At 36.2% G+C, this 21,042-nt stretch overlaps 1 protein-coding gene across 7 annotated transcripts in view; it reads right to left on the reverse strand.

Moving 5' to 3' along the window:
• Positions 1 to 21,042, reverse strand: part of LOC101421007 (zinc finger protein 709-like) — a 211,055-nt gene that overhangs the window by 136,921 nt on the left and 53,092 nt on the right. For 4 of the 7 annotated variants that reach the window (XM_012528564.4, XM_071215938.1, XM_071215937.1 and 1 more), the window contains 2 exons: positions 6,307 to 6,392; positions 4,556 to 4,682 (listed from right to left, as the gene is read on the reverse strand). The exons of 1 other annotated variant lie outside the window; for it this stretch is intronic. In XM_012528564.4, the coding sequence (XP_012384018.1) occupies positions 4,556 to 4,682; positions 6,307 to 6,339 (160 nt within the window). In that variant the 5' untranslated portion in view covers positions 6,340 to 6,392. The remainder of the gene's footprint in view (positions 1 to 4,555; positions 4,683 to 6,306; positions 6,393 to 21,042) is intronic. 2 more of the 7 variants (XM_071215941.1, XM_071215940.1) reach the window with 1 other exon arrangement.

Below are 21,042 nucleotides of genomic sequence, written 5' to 3' on the forward strand. Positions count from 1 at the left end.
CGGATTGCTGATTACTAATAAGTGTTTCCAAGAACAAGCTTGCATGTTTCAGGCAACATGGATTCTAGAAGAAATCTTAAAAGCAGTAAAATCTAAGATGTGAAATGATGGAGAACTTAAAAACAGCTATACCAGAAAAGTAAGAATTATGAGTCAAATTGTAAACTTTATGTTTCTGTTGGTGTGTTCTAATTGTTTTGTGTTTGTCCAGTTTCTCAATGTCAGTGTATATTTTGATACCTCCAGATGGTAATGTTAATAAATAAAAATTTCTAAAAGAGCTCTATTCAAATGGCCAAAAATTAAATAAGTGCTTATACTAATAAATTTAAATGTTAATAAGATCTCTACAATGATAAAAATTGTAAGTCTTGATTAACAAAATTACTATAAGTCTCATCGTAAAGAATAGTTCTTACCTAAATTGAAATGAACAGTTTATTTTTCTTCACAGGATAAAATGAAGGAGTAAAACTTAAATGAATATTAAAGAAGGTAAAAAGTTTGTGGGAGTGCTGATTGAAATTTAATAAGTTGTTCAAAAACGTTGTGTTTTTTCCTAAAATAAGATGACTGGTTTCCATAAAATCAGAAAGTCCTGTCCATATGCAGGACAGGACTTGAATGCATATGGCAAGTTGTAGACAGTATTATGATAACATTAAGTAAGGGAATGCATTCTGTGAAGGTGAAATTTGTCTTAAAATAATATAATTATAGTCTGTATGGTTATAAATAATTATAAGAAGTTTATGGAAGGATTGTTTGAATTAAAGTGTTTACAGGGCTAATTCCAAGAAGTCACTATTAAACAGAAACTGAATCAATAATAACAAAAAGTAATTTTATAACAGGAAAAGTTGTTGGCAGCCAGCCTCCCTTGCCAACTTGTTTCTAAAGACTGTTTCTAGTATTACATGCTACTGGGTATTTAAAATAAAGTTATTGTTGCATATAACCAAACTAAATCATTATTTTTAAAAGTTTTAGTGTTAACGGTAATTGTATGTTGTAAGAAGTTTGCTTGGAGACAGTTTCCAAAATCATTTTGGTAACTTATGTATGTAGGATATATAAAATGTGTTTTTATTATTAAAGGAACAGAAAATAATTTTGCCCTAAGATAAAATGATTGTTTATTAAGAAAGAGTAAAATGTGGGACAAAACCTGAATGAATATTGAAAGTGTAGAAGGTTCATGGAAAAGGAATTTCTATGGTTAATGTTGAGTAAGATTTGATGGGTCTATCTATAAAGTTTTGAAAGCTTCAGTATCAAATAGTATATTGATTCAAAGTTAAATTTTTGTTTTTTCTCAAAGTTTCTCAAGTTATGAGTCTATTTTAGTAGAAGTTTATAGAGTTTTTCTCCTGAATAATCAGTATACTAAGAAAGTCTGTTTTATCAAAATAGCTTCTTATACTTTAACCTTATCACTTCCTTGGTTTTTTATGAAGAAGCAAGTCTCATCACTTTTAAAGGAACATAATGTTCAAACCTGCTTTCTCAAAGTCAGATCCTGAAAAGTATCTTTTTATTTCAAACTACTGCAAAATATTTGTTCTTTTGCCTTGAAAAAATTAAAGTAATAAAATAGTTACATTCCTTTGAATTAGAAAGTGTTTAAAAGTGTTATAAAATTAAAAGGATTCTCTAACCCTCTGTAAATTAAAGTTGTATGAATAAAAAGTTCATGTGAATTCTTAAAGATGTATAAAACTCCTGGAAATTTACCAATGTTTCAGCATAATATTAGACAAAAATACAATGTTGTTGATCATGGTTGTAATTATTTAACAGTATGTATCATAGAAACAACCTCTTATCGTAAGTTAAAGTAATAACACTGCTGTATGCAGCAGTCCCAAATATTGCTGGTTTGTTGCAAAAAATTAATATCCAACTGTGTCACTATCACTTTGTTTTAAAACATGCCAAGACTCTCTTTTGTATTTCCTTAGGCAAGTCAAACCAGCTCATATTCTACTACCTGTAGAAAAGTCAACAATGGATTTTTGCAGTGCTTCCCCAAGGCTGTGTGCATAGCCCAGCCATCTTCCCTGGCCTGATGGCAAAGAATCTGGCTGCATAGAAGAAATCTGTGACTGAAACCCTACTGATGACATTACATTAACCAGAAATCCTTTTTTCAGAATTAAAAGAAACATCAGAAACAATAGTATCTTACCTTAAGACCTAAAATAGGCAAACAATTGGGACAGGCTGCAAGGTCCCTGCTGCTCTACCAAATTCGTAAATGTTGTTTGGTTGGGTAAGACAAAACTATATCCTCTGCTGTAACTGATAAAGTACAATGTTTTCTCATGTTAATGTAGTTTGTAATATTGTTGGAATACTAAAAATCTTTCATCCTCACTTAGCTCAAATATTAAAACCATTATACATGTAAATTGGAAAAGGTCCTTCATGGGAGTAGGAGGACCCCCAGCAGGCTGCTTTAAAAAATGAAAAAAGAAGAAGGTGGACATTGACTTAGCTTGTGAAATGGATGTGGCCAGCACCAATACTGGCTTTGGGTGGAATCTGTGGCAAAGGCAAAATTCTAAACAAATACCCCTTGGGTTTTACTCAAAACACTGGGAAGGGACCAAAAGTACAATATAAAAATAAAATAAAAAAAGCAATTGTGTGCGGCATAAGAAGCGCTGCTGAAAGTGAAAGATTTAACCCGATAGTGTCTGGTCACTCTGAAGACTGCCATCCCTATCTAGGGGTGGATTGCAAATACTAAAAACAAGAAGAAACAATGGACTGTTGTGACTCACCCTCTAGGGGAAAGATTGTGGAAGAAAATCTGAGATACCTGCCAGCAGTTACAGGTAAATGTCATGTCCCTGCCCACTCCTCTAACACCCCTTTCAGGACTACTGAGGCAGATGTCTTCATGAAGATCCAGAGCCCTACCATTGAAACCTAAGAAGAAGCAGAGTGGATCCACTGGAAAGGCAAACATCATGAGTATCAAACCTTGTGGTGCCTAGCCCAGCAGTTCTGACTGCCTGTTACTTGCCAACAGCTCATGGACTTCACCCATGAGTGTCCTTCATGCTCACTCCAATGACTATGACATCGAACCCCTCCTGCTCTTGGGAGGGATCAGGTATGCTTTCACTGCTACAGACACTGCATTAGGACTCTTATAACAAGACAGCTACTATTTGCTGACTAGAAAATGAATTGGCACAACAATGGACTAAGTTTAAATTCAACACTGAATTGTGGCCCCAGGTCCAGTGAAGATGTTAAGAGCCGGACCAATGAAACATTGAAATTATAAATTAAACTTCCAGCTGCCCCACAGCCCAAGATGGGGGAGTAACCATAATTTGTCACTGCCTATGTCTCAAACTGCACAAATTGGGGAAAATGAGGTCATTTTTGCTCGAGTACTGGCCTATATAGCCTTGCTAGTTGGGAATCTTAAACCCATGAAAAATGAAAATCTATTCATTAAATGTCTGCTAGTTGGAAGTCTTATTGTTCATTGTTGTATAATCTACTACAGTTATAGATTATGTATAAAATGCAGTTTTGAGCTTGGAGAAGAATTGCAAACTGTAAATATGTGCTGATGTCTACAATGTGATTGGAATATAACTAGTTTTTGTGTGACACCCTACGTATATAATAGCAGTGATATTCCTTAGGAATCAGTGCAATGTCATTTGTGTGGCCATAGAGACAATTTAAGCTTAGATATTTCTCAATTACAAACCCAAGTAACAAACATTCAACATGCTCATTTGCAATTGCTTCCAACTTCACAAACTATGATAGGAATTGTGGATGGCTTAAGATCCCTGAGCCATATGATATGGATCAAGAGTTGGAGAGGGGGGTCTTCTAGGAGGTATATTATCTGTTCCTGTCTGTTTTGTAAGTATTTAGTCCTCAGATGCATGCAACAACCCCTCCAGGGTATAAAGCAGCAAGAAATCACCAAATCTGCCTTCACTGCTGTGTAAAAACAAAAAGGGGGAAATATGGGAGAATAGCTTGAATTTGAACATGGCAACCTGGCTTGAAGTTGAGACATTTCCATAATGCAGATAAAAAGTGTGGGCTTAGGAACACCGGCCTTGACTAGACAGAACACTGTTTGGTCAGCATGAAAATTGTTTGCATGTGGAGACGTTTGTACATTGTTATGGCCTGCTCCCTAGCATTGTAGGGGCTACAGCTTTAATAACAAGCAGACTTGAAAATAAACATAGATAACTACTGCTCTGTAATTTCTAATAAATGCAATGTGGAAACTAGGTTTGAGGCTCTCAGTTCCAGAAACTGTTGAGTCCCCTGGTCCCATCTTTAATTTCTCTCTTGTGTCTTTCTTTCTGTCCTTTTATTTCTTCAGTTCTGCATCACCTTCCCTTCATGCAATTGCTGAGCTGGTCTCAGCAGAATGTATTTGAATAAATGGAAGATGATTTGTAATAAATACATTGGTATTTATACATAAATATATGTATATATACATAGACAGTAGATAGATAAACGGTAGATATAGATGGTAGAAAAATTTTAAGGATCTCACCTACTGAGATCAGGTTATTGATATTCTCTAGCATGACTTCCCTGAACAGCTTTTGCTGGGATGTGTCTAACAGGTTCCACTCTTCTTGGGTGAAGTCTACAGTCACATCCTTGAAGGTCACATACTCCTAAAACATCACAGAAATTTGTGTTCACACAGCAGGATCCTAAGCAATGTTCTGAGTGTGATGTAGAAAATAGCACTAAAGAAACAGTGCATATACAACTCAAAATGTGTATGTGGATCCACTAACAACATTATCAATGCTGATTTGTCAACTACCTTTCAGATGCACTCAGACACATACACACTCTGAATACATAATACCACATTGTAAAAGAATATCATATGACATGGGATGTTATATACAACTGGAAATTTCCCAATTAACTTCTAATTACGTCTTCTTTCTGCTGATTATAAGGTTTTCATTCAAGCTTCAAAGGTAAATATATCTTTCCAAATAATTCTAAGTAAATTTACAGAATTATTGTAAGGCAAGCTATATACACATTTCATTTAAAAAAAAATGAGGATGCTTAGATTACTCCTCTATACAGATGAACTCAATTTCCTCTCATTTGTAAAATCATTTAAGAAAAGGCTATGCATTTTGACAAATGCAAGTTAATGTGTGAATTACTTTCTATCTAAATTCAATTCACAGGTCTATTTATTCACTACAATGGCAGTGAAACTTGAAGAAATATCCAGAATTCTGCTAAAATGTATAGATATCAAATCAATAAGTCCTGCCTTCCTCAGTGCTATATAACCCAGGTATTCATTGTAATATATAAACACAGATGGTTCAGGGTCATGAGCCAGGGATTGCTGAGACAGTTGTACTGATTCACGGCATTAGACTAACAATTCCTGTGGAAGGATACTTTCCAATCTCAACTTTTTCTGGCATCTACAAATACCAGTTTTCATTGTCTCACTTTTATCTTCGTCTCATTTATGTGTGAAGGATTAAAAGAATCCTGTTCATTGCTTCTGGTCTCTCCAAATCTTCAAAAATATTCACAGAGAAATAAATTTTATATTACTTGTTATAAAGTTCCTGAAACCACAGCCACAGTGAAGGAAAAATTAATTCCTATACACACTTGCCTTAGAAAATTGAAGTTAGGAAATTTGAACAATAGTGATAAGGTGAATTTTAGTTTTCTTTTAAAAAAATATTTCAAAATGTGAAAATATATTCCATCAAAATTTTAAGAAAATTAAAGTTGGGGAAAATAAATAATTTCTCATTTCCTTTAATTTGCTAACCTTCTCATGCTTCTGGCAATTATTCCTACCCTACACCACAGTACCTGAAATGCTGGATTGACTCCACATCTGAAAACTCAGCCTCTTTTCTGACTATAAACTTCTCTTCTTGTTCATCTCTGTCACTTCTATTCATGAAATGCCAGGGTCAACCTCAGGCACTAACATTATCAATGAATTCATTATTTATCCAATGAGGCCATGGGATGTGTGAGGAAAAGAAAGTATCTGTCATCTTTTCAGAGAATACTGTCTTTATGGAAGCTGGAGCCAACTCTTGTAATTACCCTGGAAGACTACTCATTCATCAGCCCCTAACTTACCACAATTACTAGAGTCCTGTATAAACTTAAATTTAAGCTCAGATCCTTAAAATGCTCTTGAATACACTTGAAATATTCAAACCAACAGGAGAAATTTTTCCATCTGCTGGCAACAGAGGTGCAATTTCAGTAAAAGAATTTCTTACTCACCTGTGATTTCATTGTAACTACTTTAGCTGTCATCTATCTTCTTTTGGATTTGAAATCACAACCAAACAAGCAGAAGGTAAGCAAAGCTGAGAATGGAAAAAGAAGACTTAAGATTCAAGTCTTGATGACAACTTTCAGGTCCAGCCATCATGAATGCTTCACCCAGAAGTATATCTAATCCAATCAACAAAAGGAAATAAGCAGAGGACTCTCCTTTCCCAGGGTCAAGATCCTGGATGTCTTGCCTTCTCTGGCTAATGAAGATGATGTGATTACCTCCATTGTACAGATATGAACATGAAAATCCATGAATTATATTCATTAATTAACCCATATTGTTCAGAAACTCTTAATTCATTCTGATTCCGAAACAGAGGAACCCCTAACCAAAATCACCTCTGGAACTATGTCCTCACCACAAGAGGAAACAGACTGGAATTTCTCAGTTTTACTGTTATTTACAATAGCATTGGTTCTCTTACATGCATTTGTGTCTTCTGGATTTTCACTTCCTTCCTCCTCTACCATGAACCTGAAGTTTTGTCCTAACACACCTTAATTCTTCCATATGTGATGTCTATCAATGCACACTCCTTACCACTAAGTTCTACATCTCACCATGATGTTTTTAGAAATCAACTAAGAAACTTAAGTATATATATTATTGAAAATAAAATAAAAATTTTGAAAAAAGAATGTATCTATTATGGGGTTGATCAGATCTAGGATTAACTTGGGCATCTGTATCTCAAGTTCAGGAAGAAAATGACTGTATTCAACATATTTGGAGAATTACATATTTTTAATAACTTAATCTTTACAGTAACCCAGCTGATAAATTTAATTTATTCATTTAACAAATGTTCCAAATAAAGGTTCAGAGTGCTGAAGTAATACAAAAAACTTATGTGGCCAGATAAGACACAGCTAGATTTAAATTTTTTTCTTCCAATACCCCAAATGCAAATATCTTCAGGGTTATATATAAAACTTAGGTATTACATGGAATGTCACCTCTCATTTAAATAATCAGATACCCTATGGTTAAAACTTCCTCTTCCTATAGTTTGTTACAATGAAACCCATGCACAGGTTCTCCTGTCACAAAGACACTGTCATTGTATTAAACCCAGTTCCAAACATTAGCTTCTACCTCATATAATCTTTACTGCCAGATTTATGCAAAGCATATATATTTCAGCATACAATTCCTGAGAACTATATTTACCATATGTTTCAATAAATACCTTAGAATTTTCCACATCTGCCCACATAGGAGGTGATTCTAATTTCCCATCATGTTTACTACTACTTGTAACACAACACATTATTAAGGTCTCCCTTTATGACAATATACAGAATCACAACTCCTACTGTTTTCAAATATATCTGGGAAATAGACTACATTTTGATAATTGAGTTATTCTTTCATCTTCCATAATCACTTCAAGTCCCATAGTTTGAGTACCACATATCCTCACATTTCATATTACTTTTACCAGATGAGATTAACATCATACTAAGCTCAATGATGTAATTTTTAAAAATTTACCTCAAATTAACACCATGTCTAGTTATTTCTGAATTCATACCCATTAGTTACTCCATCTCTCTCATTGAAGAGTCTGGTCACCTGATTAAGTTAATGTCTCCAATTAAATTCTTGTCTTTCCTATTTCTTTTTGAAATCTCTCCTATCACAATCAGTCTCCTTATCATTTCACCTGATAGTTTTTCTTCTATTATGAACCCAAATGCCCCACACCTATTTAATCTCATACCTGATTTCCTTTTCCTTCTTTCACAATCTACATGAGTACTTTTACACTTTTCTCACACAGCCTTAAAAGGTGAGTTAATAACATCACAGACTAACTCCTAAGTAAATCATGCTACTATCTCCAATAAGCTCCCCATGGATAAATCAAGTATATTGGCTTCAATCTATAACTTGGAAGAAAAATTGGGCCTTTTAGAACTTTCACCTTCTTATAATCCTTGGACATCTCAGGCCCCTGAATGTATACAAGTTATTCTAGCCACTCCTTCATCTTGTGTTCTGCATGGCACAACTCAAACAATATTATTAGAACATTTCAAGGATGAATTGTAGGTCCTTTTCACTCCCATTTCTGTACACTATCATGACAATCTCAGACATCTACTTAATTGCTTCAATTTATTCCACTGTTGGCTCTAAAATGAAAGTGTACATCTCTATTTTCATAGAGAGAGGCAAAAAAGTCAAATATAACTCAGGACATTTTCACCACAATGATCTTAGAAATCTAAAATAAAATCTCTTCTTCTGAAGCTTACTCTCTGATTAACCTAGATGTTAATCAAGACTAATATAATCAAGGTATGCCACTTTAACAAAAATCTTCCCTTCAAATTAAGTAATTTTAAGTTAGGACTCCTCCAGGCATCCAAGGATTGGATAAGAATTTGTCACTCAGAAAAACACAAATACATTCATGTTGGCTAACCATCATTTCCATGGAAATCCCCTCAAACAGTTTCCCATGTGATACTCATGTTCCTTCAGTCTGTTTTGTCGTTTCCTCAGAGATCTCTTCATTGAGCCCCAACATAAGGTATTGTTTGCCCTTCCAATAGCGTATATTACAACACTACTATTCCTTCAGGTCCCTCATATAATTTTTCTTTGTACATTTATTTTTGGTTCATATTTTCATCTCTCCCCCTGGTTCAACTGCATAAACCCTTCCTTGAATGGTAATAGAAAATGATCAAATAATTATAAATCCAGAAATATTGTATATACACAATAAGTTAACCTGACCTCACATGGCCTGGGCCCAACTGTCTACAGTCAAATTAAATACATTCTGACTTTAAAAAGTCATTTACAAAATAAACTAGGACCTCTTGCCTGGTTAAAATTCTCTCCCTTATTCATGAGAACCCAAATGGTCTGAGAATGCAAGGAATTCAAGTCTTAATGAGGCTGTTTTCTCAACATGTGTATTCAGAGCCTCATTCTTTCCAGAACAAGGATCATTTTGACGACAAACTCTCTTTCTATATGGTTGATAACATCATCAGTCTTATGACTGATTAATACACATCTTAACTTAGACGTTAGTCAAGATAAATCTACTCAGGGCATACCTTGTGTCATTCACTTTCTTCTAAAACTTTCAAAACCAACCTTCCTGCTTTCTGAAAGATACCCCACACTTTTGTGGATTTTGGTTGACCTGGGTAAGTACTCTATACCAAGAAGATTCTTACTAATCTGTATCTGAGAACTGAAATCTACGAATATTTTCTCAGACATCCATGTGAGTCAATAAAGTAGAAATATTTGTGCTGAAAGAAATACAAGGAAAATATTAATAGTACAAGAGTTTGTATATTTTACTTTAAAGCAAGGGAAAGACTATCCAGTATAGGTCTCATTATGCAAATTTGTCTTCAAACTTCAAAATATTAGGGTTTCCCAAAAGTAATGATTAAGTTTCATTGCTGATTTTCCTATGAATAATTTGGGTTTAAATTTTTTTAAACTAAAATTATTATCAATGTATACTTGTATATGTTTTAACAGTACATTCAGTTTATTTTGAGTTTTAATAAAGCTTACAATTTTAGTAGCACTAAATAATTACTAGCACCATCAAAGAATCTGCTCCAGAAAACATATTTCCTTTATGACCATTTAGATGCATTACTGTAATCAGAGCTACATCCTGTATTTTAAGGCACTAGGCCTATTGTATATAATTAAGCATGATGCACTGATTTCTATCAGAATGTCTAGTCTGTAACATATGGTTCTATAATCTATCCCCAAGATGAGTGGTTCCCATTAGTATGGATCTTTATGAAAAAGAAGGCAATGTCACATTTCTCAAAAAAGAAAAAAAAGAAAAAAAATATAACTTTGAGCAGGAATTAGCAGAACAATATGCTTATTTTCTTTTTTAAAAAAATCTTCAAGGCATATACAAGAGCAAGTAATGGTAGCAACGTGATAATCTTGATCAATACTCAATGGACCATGGATTTTATTGCACAAATTAAAACCTATTGGCAGTCCAGTAAACCATGGCAATAAGGGAGCAAATAAACAAAAGCAGAACATGAACATAAGAACTAAATCTAAAGCATTCACAGATAATATGTCAGTCATTTCCACTTATTTTTTCTAGGGTAAGCCAATTAATGAAAGAAATTAAGGGCAGTAATCCTCTGCTTCTCTCTCACAATCTTTATTTTTCATTTCACTCTCCCTAGAGAAGGCTTGAGTCAAAGGTCTTTTGCAAAGGGTGTGGAGGTTAGAAGTCATTCCCTGACTATGATCTCACTTTGCCTAGTATTAATGATCTCTCCAGTTAGTAGCAATCATAAGAGTTGATTATCAAATTACTCAGATATATCTTGAAATATAAAAGAATAAATTATTTCTGTAGAGAAATTAAGCAATGTATTTCCATTTTAGGCACTGGTATTTATAAACAAATATATTTTAACATTTTAAAAATTCACTCTACTGAAATAAAAACAATAACATTTACTTAATTTGTATCATGCATTTTAGGTAACCAATTATTCCATTTTCATAGTTTTCTTATATAGTCCTATGTATTTTCAGCCTAGTTTCTGTAGCAAGATTTAAATGTACGTGAAACCTATCAAGTACCATAGAGTACAAATAAAGTATGTAGGAAAGCACACAGAACTGTACAGTTTGATATTAATCTATTAGTTTTTCTTTTTAAAGAAAAAATGTAAACATGTAATGCTTTATGCAATATATTATCTTTATCACTATGAGAATGTTAACAAGAGAAAACTCTAGAGAAACTCCCCACCACATTCCCAGAGAGCTCAAATTAATGGTTAATTTTCTCGTTGGACCTTGAATACCCCTGTGAAATGGATGGGGCCAGCACCAATATTGGCTTTGGGTATGGTTTGTGACAAAGGAAACATTATAAATACCCCTTGGGTTTTAGTCATAATTCTGGGAAGGGTCAAAGTAAAATATAACCCCTTAGAAAAGCAACTATATGTAGCATACCAAACCCTGTTGCAAGTGATTGGCTTAACCCAATGATGTCCAGTCACTCTGAAGACTGCCATCCTTATCCAGTGCAGACTGCAAATATTAAAAATGAGACAGAAACAATGGACTGTCATGGGGTGCCCTCTGTTGGGGAGAGATCTGTGGAACAACATCAGGGGTGCTTGCCAGCAACAGCAGGTAACTCTATCATGTCCCTGCCCATTCCTCTAACAGCCCTACTGGGACTACTGAGGCAGATGCCCTCACAAAGATCCAGAGCCATATCACTGAGACCCAAGCAGCAGCAGAGTGGCTCCATAGGAAAATGGACATTGTGGAAAATGAACCCTGTGGTAGCACTTCTAGCTGCCAGTTACTTGCCAAGACCTAGTGAACATCACTCATGGGTGTCCATTGTGCACAGTAAAATGAGTACAGAGTCAGTCTCCCACTGCTCTCAGAAGTGACAAGGTATGCTTTCACTGGTGCAGACACTGCATCTGGACTCTTGTAACCAGTCAGGTATTATTTGCTGCCTAGAAAGTGTAAGTCTCCTATATGGGACTCCAGTCCACATTGATAGTGACCAAGAAACTGTTTAGAAGTCACCTCATGCAGTTTTAGAGTATGGATCAGGATATTTTCTGGGATTTTTCTTTAAAAATATGATTGTCCTTTTAATGAAACAGATAAAAGATAAGGCATCCTTACAACAATGGACTAAGTTCAAATTCAGCACTGTGGGCTGCGGCTGCAGCTCCAGTTAAGATGCGAACAGCAGGACCAATGCAGGCACTGAGGTGATGAGTTAAAGTGCCAGCCACCCTACAGGCCAAAAGGGGAAGTAATAATAATTTGTTGCTGCCCATGTCTCAAATTATACAAACTGAGGGGAAAATGAGGTAATTTTGACCATGCTATTGGCCTATGCCACACTGGTTGGGAATCTTTAGTCCATGGAGGATAAAAGTCACCTAAAACATTGCTATAAAACCACCATTAATAATCTGAGGTCTTCTATTGCCACTGAAACTCTGTGTGTCTATGAGAACTCTTCTCATGCTTAAACTGATGTTTTATGTCACAAAAGGAGACAAAACATTTGGAAAAAGAATAATGTATTATATTAGAAACCTCCTCATAAAGCCCCTCTACCTGGTACTTTGTTGTCTACTAATGCACACATTGCTTGCATATTGTTAAGTCAGCAAAATCTGTCCCTGTCTGTGTGAAACAACAAAAGGAAATTTGCAATATGTACACATTAGTACCTCAACAATTGGAAGCAAGCTTTTAATCTGTTACTTTTCACTTTATTGCTGTTGTGGTATTTGGCTACAGTGCTCCAATGCTCTAATCACTCAGATATCACAGAGAGCTGGTGGGTAGATTGTACAATGGAAAGGGTATTGGGGTGGAGTATAGGGTAAATAGAAGGAATGTCCTTTTCTTGAATTGCCTGCAGAAGGGCCAGGAGGGAGAGGATCATATTGGCAGATGGCAGGGGAGAACCTGGCACCAAGAGTGCAATTAATCTGCTAGAGAAGAATGTTAATTGCTTGAACCCTTGATTTACTCTTCTGGGAAACACACATAGGTAAGCATTCACTGTTAATCATTCCACAGGTTATGTATTAACTAGCCCCCTTCTTTGTGCTGTCCAGCTTATATAAGCTTTGCTTCCCCACAGTATGGGTACAGTGCTGCTTAATGGTTGTAGTTGGGACATGTGAGTAAATAAAATGTCATGGCTGCTACTGGCCTTATGGCTCCCATGTGGATTCTTTGGAATATCAAAAGTATTATCAGCCTTCCCAGGCATGACCCTTCTGCATTACAGTAAATCATAATGTGTGGTCATGGTTAGTAACAATGTTTCAATATTTGTACCTCAATTGTAACAAATGTACCATCCATTTGTAAAATATTTTTAATAAAGGAGAGGGGGGAAATGGGACATTGTTGGGTATGTAGGAATCCCCTATATAATCTATATGACTTTACTGTAACCTAAAGCTTTTTAAAGATAAAATGGAAATAAGACATTGGCGAATACATGGAAGAAAATATCACTTTACTACAAGACAACGGACCTATCAGTGATGGAAGACACAATGTACACAAATTTTATTATTTCAAATTAGTTTTAATTTTGTTGTATTTTATTTTTTAAAGCTATCATTGTTTCATTTGCTTATTAATTTTATTTGGTTTTGCTGGCTTCATTTTTGGAGTCTTTTATATCACAGAAGGGTCACAGCTGGGGCAGGGGAGGATCATTAATGCAGGCTGTTGGTAATGGGGTAGATGCATGTATAGGGGTTCACCGGGGGCATGCCTCTAAGGCTTATGGATATGTTCAAGTGTTCATGGTGCATGGCCACAGTCAGCGATCCAGACAATAACTGCAAGAATACTGAATTCCCATCTTGGAAAGTTCTGCTACATTCTCTAATTGGACACCAAGAATCTCCTGAGTACAATGTCAGTGCCAAGTGAAGGAGAGAGCGGTATGCTAGGCCCTTGGTATGGATGATTGTACTTAGAAACCTTTTCCTGTAAAATAGCCTAGTATAATATATTGCCTGAGTAACCTCCTGAAAGCTTTCTTGCTACTCAGTTATGGTCTCTTTAACCCATCTCAGCATATAAATACACTACCTTACCCCAGTGAAGGACATGAGTCCTGGGGGTGGGCCTTCCTGATACCAAGGGATTATTTTTTTTAAAATTATTTTTATTTTTTATTTTTTATTTTTTTTATTGACTTTGTAATAATATTACATTAAAAATATATATGTGAGGTCCCATTCAACCCCACCCCCCCACCCCCCCTCGCCCCCCCAACAACACTCGTTCCCATCATCATGACACATCCATTGGATTTGGTAAGTACATCTTTGGGCACCTCTACACCTCATAGACAATGGTCCACATCATGGCCCATACTCTCCTCCATTCCATCCAGTGGGCCCTGTGAGGATTTACAATGTCCGGTGATTACCTCTGAAGCACCATCCAGGGCAGCTCCATGTCCCAAAGACGCCTCCACCTCTCATCTCTTCCTGCCTTTCCCCATACCCATCGTCCACCATGTCCACTTTTCCCAATCCAATGCCACCTCTTCTATGTGGACATTGGATTGGTTGTGTCCATTGCACCTCTATGTCAAGAGGAGGCTCAGATTCCACATGGATGCTGGATGCAATCCTCCCATTTTCAGTTGTAATCACTCTAGGCTCCATGGTGTGGTGGTTGTCCTTCTTCAACTCCATCTTAGCTGAGTGTGGTAAGTCCAATAAATCAGATTGTAGGTGCTGGAGTCTGTTGAGGCTCAGGACCTGGCTATCACATTGTCAGTCTAGAGATTCAAATCCCCTAAATATATCTTAAACCCTAACATTAACTGCACCTCCAGCACATTAGCATGAAAGTCTTATGAAGGGAGATCCCATCTGAGTCCAGATTCATCACACATAAACACCATTTCCAAAGAGGGGCCATCTGACCTGGTAGTTAACCCCATCGGCCATGACCATAACTCCCATGGGTCTCTTTAGCCCTCAAAGGAACCAATATCTGGGGGTTGTATCTGCTTTATCTGTCTCTCTGACTCTGCTCAGTTGTGCATGAGGGCAATCCTTCTGCCAGCCTCCAGACTCTTTTTTAGAAACTCGTAGCCATATAAACTCATTTCTCCTTTCCATTTCCCCCTTACTTTAGGTCAAACAGCATTTTAAAGTCATGTTATTTTATGTAGACATGGATATTCTGCTGATCCGCATTGAACCTTCCGTATAAGGTCCTTTTCCAGTTGCATCATCAGTTGGTAGTTGATAGTGGTCCCTCGTTGCCAGGGAGGCTCATCCCCAGGTGTCATGTCCCACGCTGGGGGGAAGGCATTGCATTTACATGCTGAGTTTGGCTTTGAGACTGGCCACATTTGAGTAACATGAAGGCTGACAGGAGGAAATTCCCAGGCACAATGTTGCTCTAGGCCTTGTTCTTATTTTAGGTTTATCAGCTCACAAGCATAGTCATTAGCATCAGGGGCTCACTGTTGAACCCTCACTCCCTCCCGGTCCCCGCCGCTGTACCTGGGAGACTGTCGCTGCTCCCCTAGGGACCATGACAGAGCACCACTGGCCAGGAACCCAGTACCCCCCCTGCTGTGGTTTTTAATTGTTGCCACTATGAGTATATCCAAACATTACCATGCACCCTGGACATATGTTCTGTACAGCTCATCAAGGGATTATTAGCAAGCAAAAACTAGCAATACATCTGGAAAAAGACCTTAACAAGGGGAAATGGTAAAAACAAATGAATTTTATGCCTAAGAGATTTCAAAGCGAGTCTGGAGGTCATTCCAGAGGTTATGTTCATGGACTTGTCAGCTGAAGCTCATTAACTACAACAGTAAACAGAGCCACAGATAGTGAGGCTCCTGAGGGCTCTAAGACACACTGATGATATAATCAGGCACACAGCTCAGGAATGTGGAAACCTTTTAATGGGCCTTACTTTGGAATTTATGCTCCCCAGTATAGTGGAGTCAGACTCATGTATAGTTTCCCTACATAAGCATTTTCTGCCTCTTCTATTTGAACCTGTAATTAGTAATGCAGTTCATAAATATGTGTCCAAGAGACTTAAATCTTTGGTCTGACCATGTGCCAGTTGATCCCTGAATCTCATCAGGGTTGCAATACCTATGCTCAAGTCTTTTGGACTCACTCAGGATAAATGACAAAGAGATGATGATGGGCTAAACCCATCCCAAGGAACAGAGAGTGTCTGCAACTACAAAGCAAGAGTTCCATCCATCTACCCCATAGCTTCTAAGGTCCTTCTCAAATAGAGGTAGAGTGGGCATCACCATCCCAAAATTTTCAGGATTGGGGAATGAACAATGGGCTAAATTAGACATTATTATTCTACTATAGACTTATTACTTTAGCAATGGGAGAACTTTTATCATTGATGTGGAAGCAGTGGCCACAAAAGGTTCAGAGTACAGGGAGAGGGAAGTATAGATGTAATATAGGGGTATTTTTGCAAAACTGGAATTGTCCTGCATGACATTACGATGATGGATACAGGCCATTATATATTTTTTCATAACCTACAAAATTGTGTGGGACATAGTGTAAACTATAATGTAAACTAGAGACGATGTTTGGGAACAATGCTTCAATATATGTTCATCAATTTTGCAACTGTGCCAACTAATGAATGATGCCATTAATCCGGGGAAGTTTGGGAGGCGGGCGTATGGGTATTCCCTATATTTTTATGTAGCATTTATGTAATCTAAAGCTTCTTTAAAAATAAAAATATATATATACAAATCACAAAAAAGCAAAAAACCTGAGTTTTGACAAAGTTGTCAAGCCTTCCCAGCTGGACAAGAACAGTCTGCAAAACAAATGATGCTGGGGACACTGGATAGCCATATCTAAAAGAAAGAAAGAGGACCTCTGTCTCAAACCTTACACCACCAGTTATTTTAATAAAAGGAAATTTATTGTCATACCTATTAGTATAGGATTATATATCTCACAAGATTTTCCCAGTGATATTTGCAAACTATATTCAGATTTTAAAAATCCACTAAAATTAGAAAATTAATAAAGTGAAATACTTTAATTCCATTCATATTTGAATTAAAATTCTTTGTAAGAAACTATAAACATTCATAATACCCTATTGTAATAATTTTTAAATTGAACCTACAAAAACAAATAAATCAGCTTCTCACTTTACCTGAGAAGTAGTAATAATAAAATGTCAGGAGGCAGACTTGGCCCAATGGATAGGGCGTCTGCCTACCACATGGGAGGTCCATGGTTCAAACCCCGAGCCTCCTTGACCCCTGTGGAGCTGGCCAATGCACAGTGCTGATGCACGCAAGGAGTGCTGTGCCATGCAGGGGTGTCCCCCACGTAGGGGAGCCCCACACGCAAGGAGTACGCGCTGTAAGGAGAGCCGCCCAGCATGAAAGAAAGTGCAGCCTGCCCAAGAATGGTGCTGCACACATGGAGAGCTGACACAACAAGATGACGCAACAAAAAGAAACACAGATTCCCGGTGCCGCTGATAAGGATAGAAGCAGTCACAGAAGAACATGCAGCGAATGGACACAGAGAGCAGAAAACTAGGGGGGGGGGGGGGGTTTGTAAGGGGAGAGAAATAAATAAAAAGTAAATTTAAAAAAATAAAATGTCATGGAAAATACTGTGGTCTCTTCACTAACTCTGCCTTCCTACATGCACCATATCACTAACCTGTTTCATTTTTGTTACATTAATGTTAATCAGAAATGTTCATATTTCTTCATCTTCACATTACTTTCAAAATTTAATTGATACATTTTAATAAAACAAAATTCCATCCTAAATGTGCAATCAGTGATATTTGGTATAATGCATAGTTTTGCATTCATCAATTTAATCAGGTTTAGAGTATTTTTGTTATTCCAGGAAAAGTAAAAAACAAAACTCAATACCTCTCAATCTCTCTATGCTTCCCCTTCTGTATATACTTGCTATTGTTTCCTTCTCTCTAGCATATTTGTATTTCTATTTTATAAAACAGTGATATATATGCAATATTAAGCCTATTTGTATTTTACATGAGTTTTCACTATGTTATAGAGATGAATGCTACATTTTTAACACTGCTTCTAGTATCACACATGTCAGATTTTCTCTTTTGCCCACTCTCATACCCATATAACAGCTCTACTAGTCACAAACACCATGAAATGCTTTCACCATTGCCATTCACTAACAAAGATTCTTAAAACACCTTTTAACCACTTTTGTACAGATTAACCCTCAACTTTCCATTCTCTACCCTTATTCTATTTTATGGTAATCTATATTCTAATTAATTCCAAGAGTTTACATAATATATTTAGTTCACAATAGCACAATCATACAGTATTTGCCCTTTTGTGTCTCGCTGGCTTCAATTAATGTCCTCCAGGTTCATCAATGTGAGCATGTGCTTCATGACTTCAGTTTTCCTACAGCTGCATAATATTCCATCTTGTATTTACAACACAGTTTGGATATCTATTCATCAGTTAATGCACACCTGGATTATTTCAATCTTTTGGAAATCATGAATAACACCATTATGAACATTGTTGTGTAGATGTCTGCTCATGATACTGCACTCCATTTCCCTGGGTATGTACCTAGTAATGGTATTGCTGTGTCACATGGCAAGTCTATACTTACCTTCCTTAGGAAGTGCTAAACACTCCTCCACAGAGGCTATACCATTCTACACTCCCCCAAAAGTTAATAAGTGTTCCTATCTTTCCACATACTCTTCAATATTTACAGTTCTCTGAATTTTAATAGGGGCCAGTCTAATAGGTGTGAAATGATATCTCATATTTTTGAAGGGCATTTCCCTAATCACTAGTGATATTGAACATTTTTTCAGTGATTCTTTGCCATTTGTATTTCTTCTTTGGGTAACTGCCTTTTCAAATCTTTTGCCCCCTTTTTAAGGGGTAGTTTTGTGTCTTATTGTTGAATTGTATCATGGATATTAAAACTAAATCAGATATGTGATTGCCAAATATTTTCTCCCATTGAGTTGGCTGGATTTTCACCTGTTGACAAAGTCTTTTGAGGTACGAAAGTGTTTAATTCTGAGGAGGTCCCATTTACCTACTTTTTTTTGTTGTTGTTGCTTAAGCTTTTAGTAGTAAGGTTTAAGAAACTACCACTTACCACAGTATCTTGAAGATACTTTCCTACATTTTCTTCTAGGTATTTTATGGTTGCTGATTTTATATTTAGGTTATTGATACATTTAGAGTTAATTATTTTTGAGTGTGAGATAGGGGTCCTCATCTTTCTTTTGGATATGGATATCAAGTTGTCTCAGCATCACTTGTTTTAGAGACAGTTCTGGCCCAGCTAGTTGGGCTTAACAGTCTTGTCAAAAATCACTTGACTGTAGATGTGAGGGTCTATTTCTGAGCTATCAGTTTAGTTCTACTGGTCAATCTGTCTGTCTTCATTTCAGTATCATGCTCCTTTTACCCTTTAGCTGAGTAATATGCTTTAAAGTCAGGAAGTAAGAGTACACCAAATTCATTCTTCCTTCATAAAACATTTTTGACTTTTCAGGGACTCTTTCCCTCCAAATAAATATGGTAATTGGCTTTCTGATTCCTGCAAAAAATGCTGTTGGAATTTTTATTGAGATCATGTTGAATCTATAAATAATTTTGGGTAGCACTAACCTCTTAATTATATTTATTCCTCCAATCCATGAACATGAAATGTTCTCCCATTCATTTAAGGCTTCTTTTGTTTATTTTAGCAATGTTTTACAGTTTTCTGAATATAGATCCTGTATGTGCTTGATTTAGTTTATTCCTAAATATTTTATTGGTTTAGTCACTGTTATAATAGAATTTTTTCTGATTTCCTTCTCAGATTTCACATTGGCAGTGTATAGAAATACTATTGATTTTTTGCATATTAATCTTGTATCCCAACAGTCTGCTGAATTAATCTTTAGTTATGGATTTTTCAGGATTTTCTAGATATAGTACATATCCTTAACAGATTGTGAAAGTTTTACTTTTATTACCCTTCCTATCTGGGGGACTTTTATTTCTTTATCTAGCCTTACTGCTCTAGCTAGACCTTCTAGCACCACATTGAATAACACTAGTGACCATAGGCACCCTTGCCTTATTGCTGACCTCAGCAGGAAAGCTTTAAGAATTTTGACATTGAGTACAATGCTAACTGTGGGTTTTTTCTATATTTATTTTAACTTACAAAGTTTCCTTCTATCCCAATCTTTTGAAGTGTTTTTAACAAGAAATGAGGCTGTGTTTCATTAAATGCCTTTTCTGCATCAATTGAGAGGATCATGTGATTTTTCATCTTCAACTTTTGTGGTTTATATAGTGACACATTTTCTTGGGTTGAACCACACTTACATACCTGGGACAAAACCCACTAGCTTATGGTGTAAAATTCTTTCAGTGTGCTTTTGGATTCTGTTTTCAAGTACATTGTTGAGAATTTTTACATCTATGTTCATTAGAAATGTTGGTGTGTAGTTTTCATTTTTTGTAGTATGTTTTTCTGGCTTTTGTATTAGGGTATTGTTGGCCTCAGAAAATGTGTCTGGTACCTTTTTTCCTGTTTAGATTTCTGGAAGAGCTTAAGCAAGATTGGTATTAGATTGCCTATGAATGAATGGTAGACTCCATCTGTGAAGACACCTGGTCCTGAGATTTTCATCTTTGAAAATCTTTTTTTTTTGAGGTACCAGGAGCCAAGGATTGAACACAGAACCTTATATGTGGGAAGCTCTTGCTCAACTGCTTAAACCACATCTGCTCCCCTTTGGAAGTTTTTTGATGACTGTTTCAATTTTTTCACTTGTGATTGGTTTGTTGAGGTCTTCTACTTCTCCTAGGGAACAATCCAGGTCGGTTTCTATCTATAATCAATTTCTCCCAGTACGAAAGGAAAAGAGAAATAAGGCCAACTTTACAAAATGCGCCTTAAACCAAAATAGATGAAATAATCTTAACCTAAAATATTACACAAACATAGTCCTAAACCAGGACCCAGTTAAGATGGCAGAGACAGGTAATCACATAAGACTTAAACCTTTATACCTAGAGGTTCAAATCCTCTTCTTAAATCATG

Source organism: Dasypus novemcinctus, chromosome 6 (assembly GCF_030445035.2).
Source record: "Dasypus novemcinctus isolate mDasNov1 chromosome 6, mDasNov1.1.hap2, whole genome shotgun sequence".
Taxonomy (NCBI): Eukaryota; Metazoa; Chordata; class Mammalia; order Cingulata; family Dasypodidae; genus Dasypus; species Dasypus novemcinctus.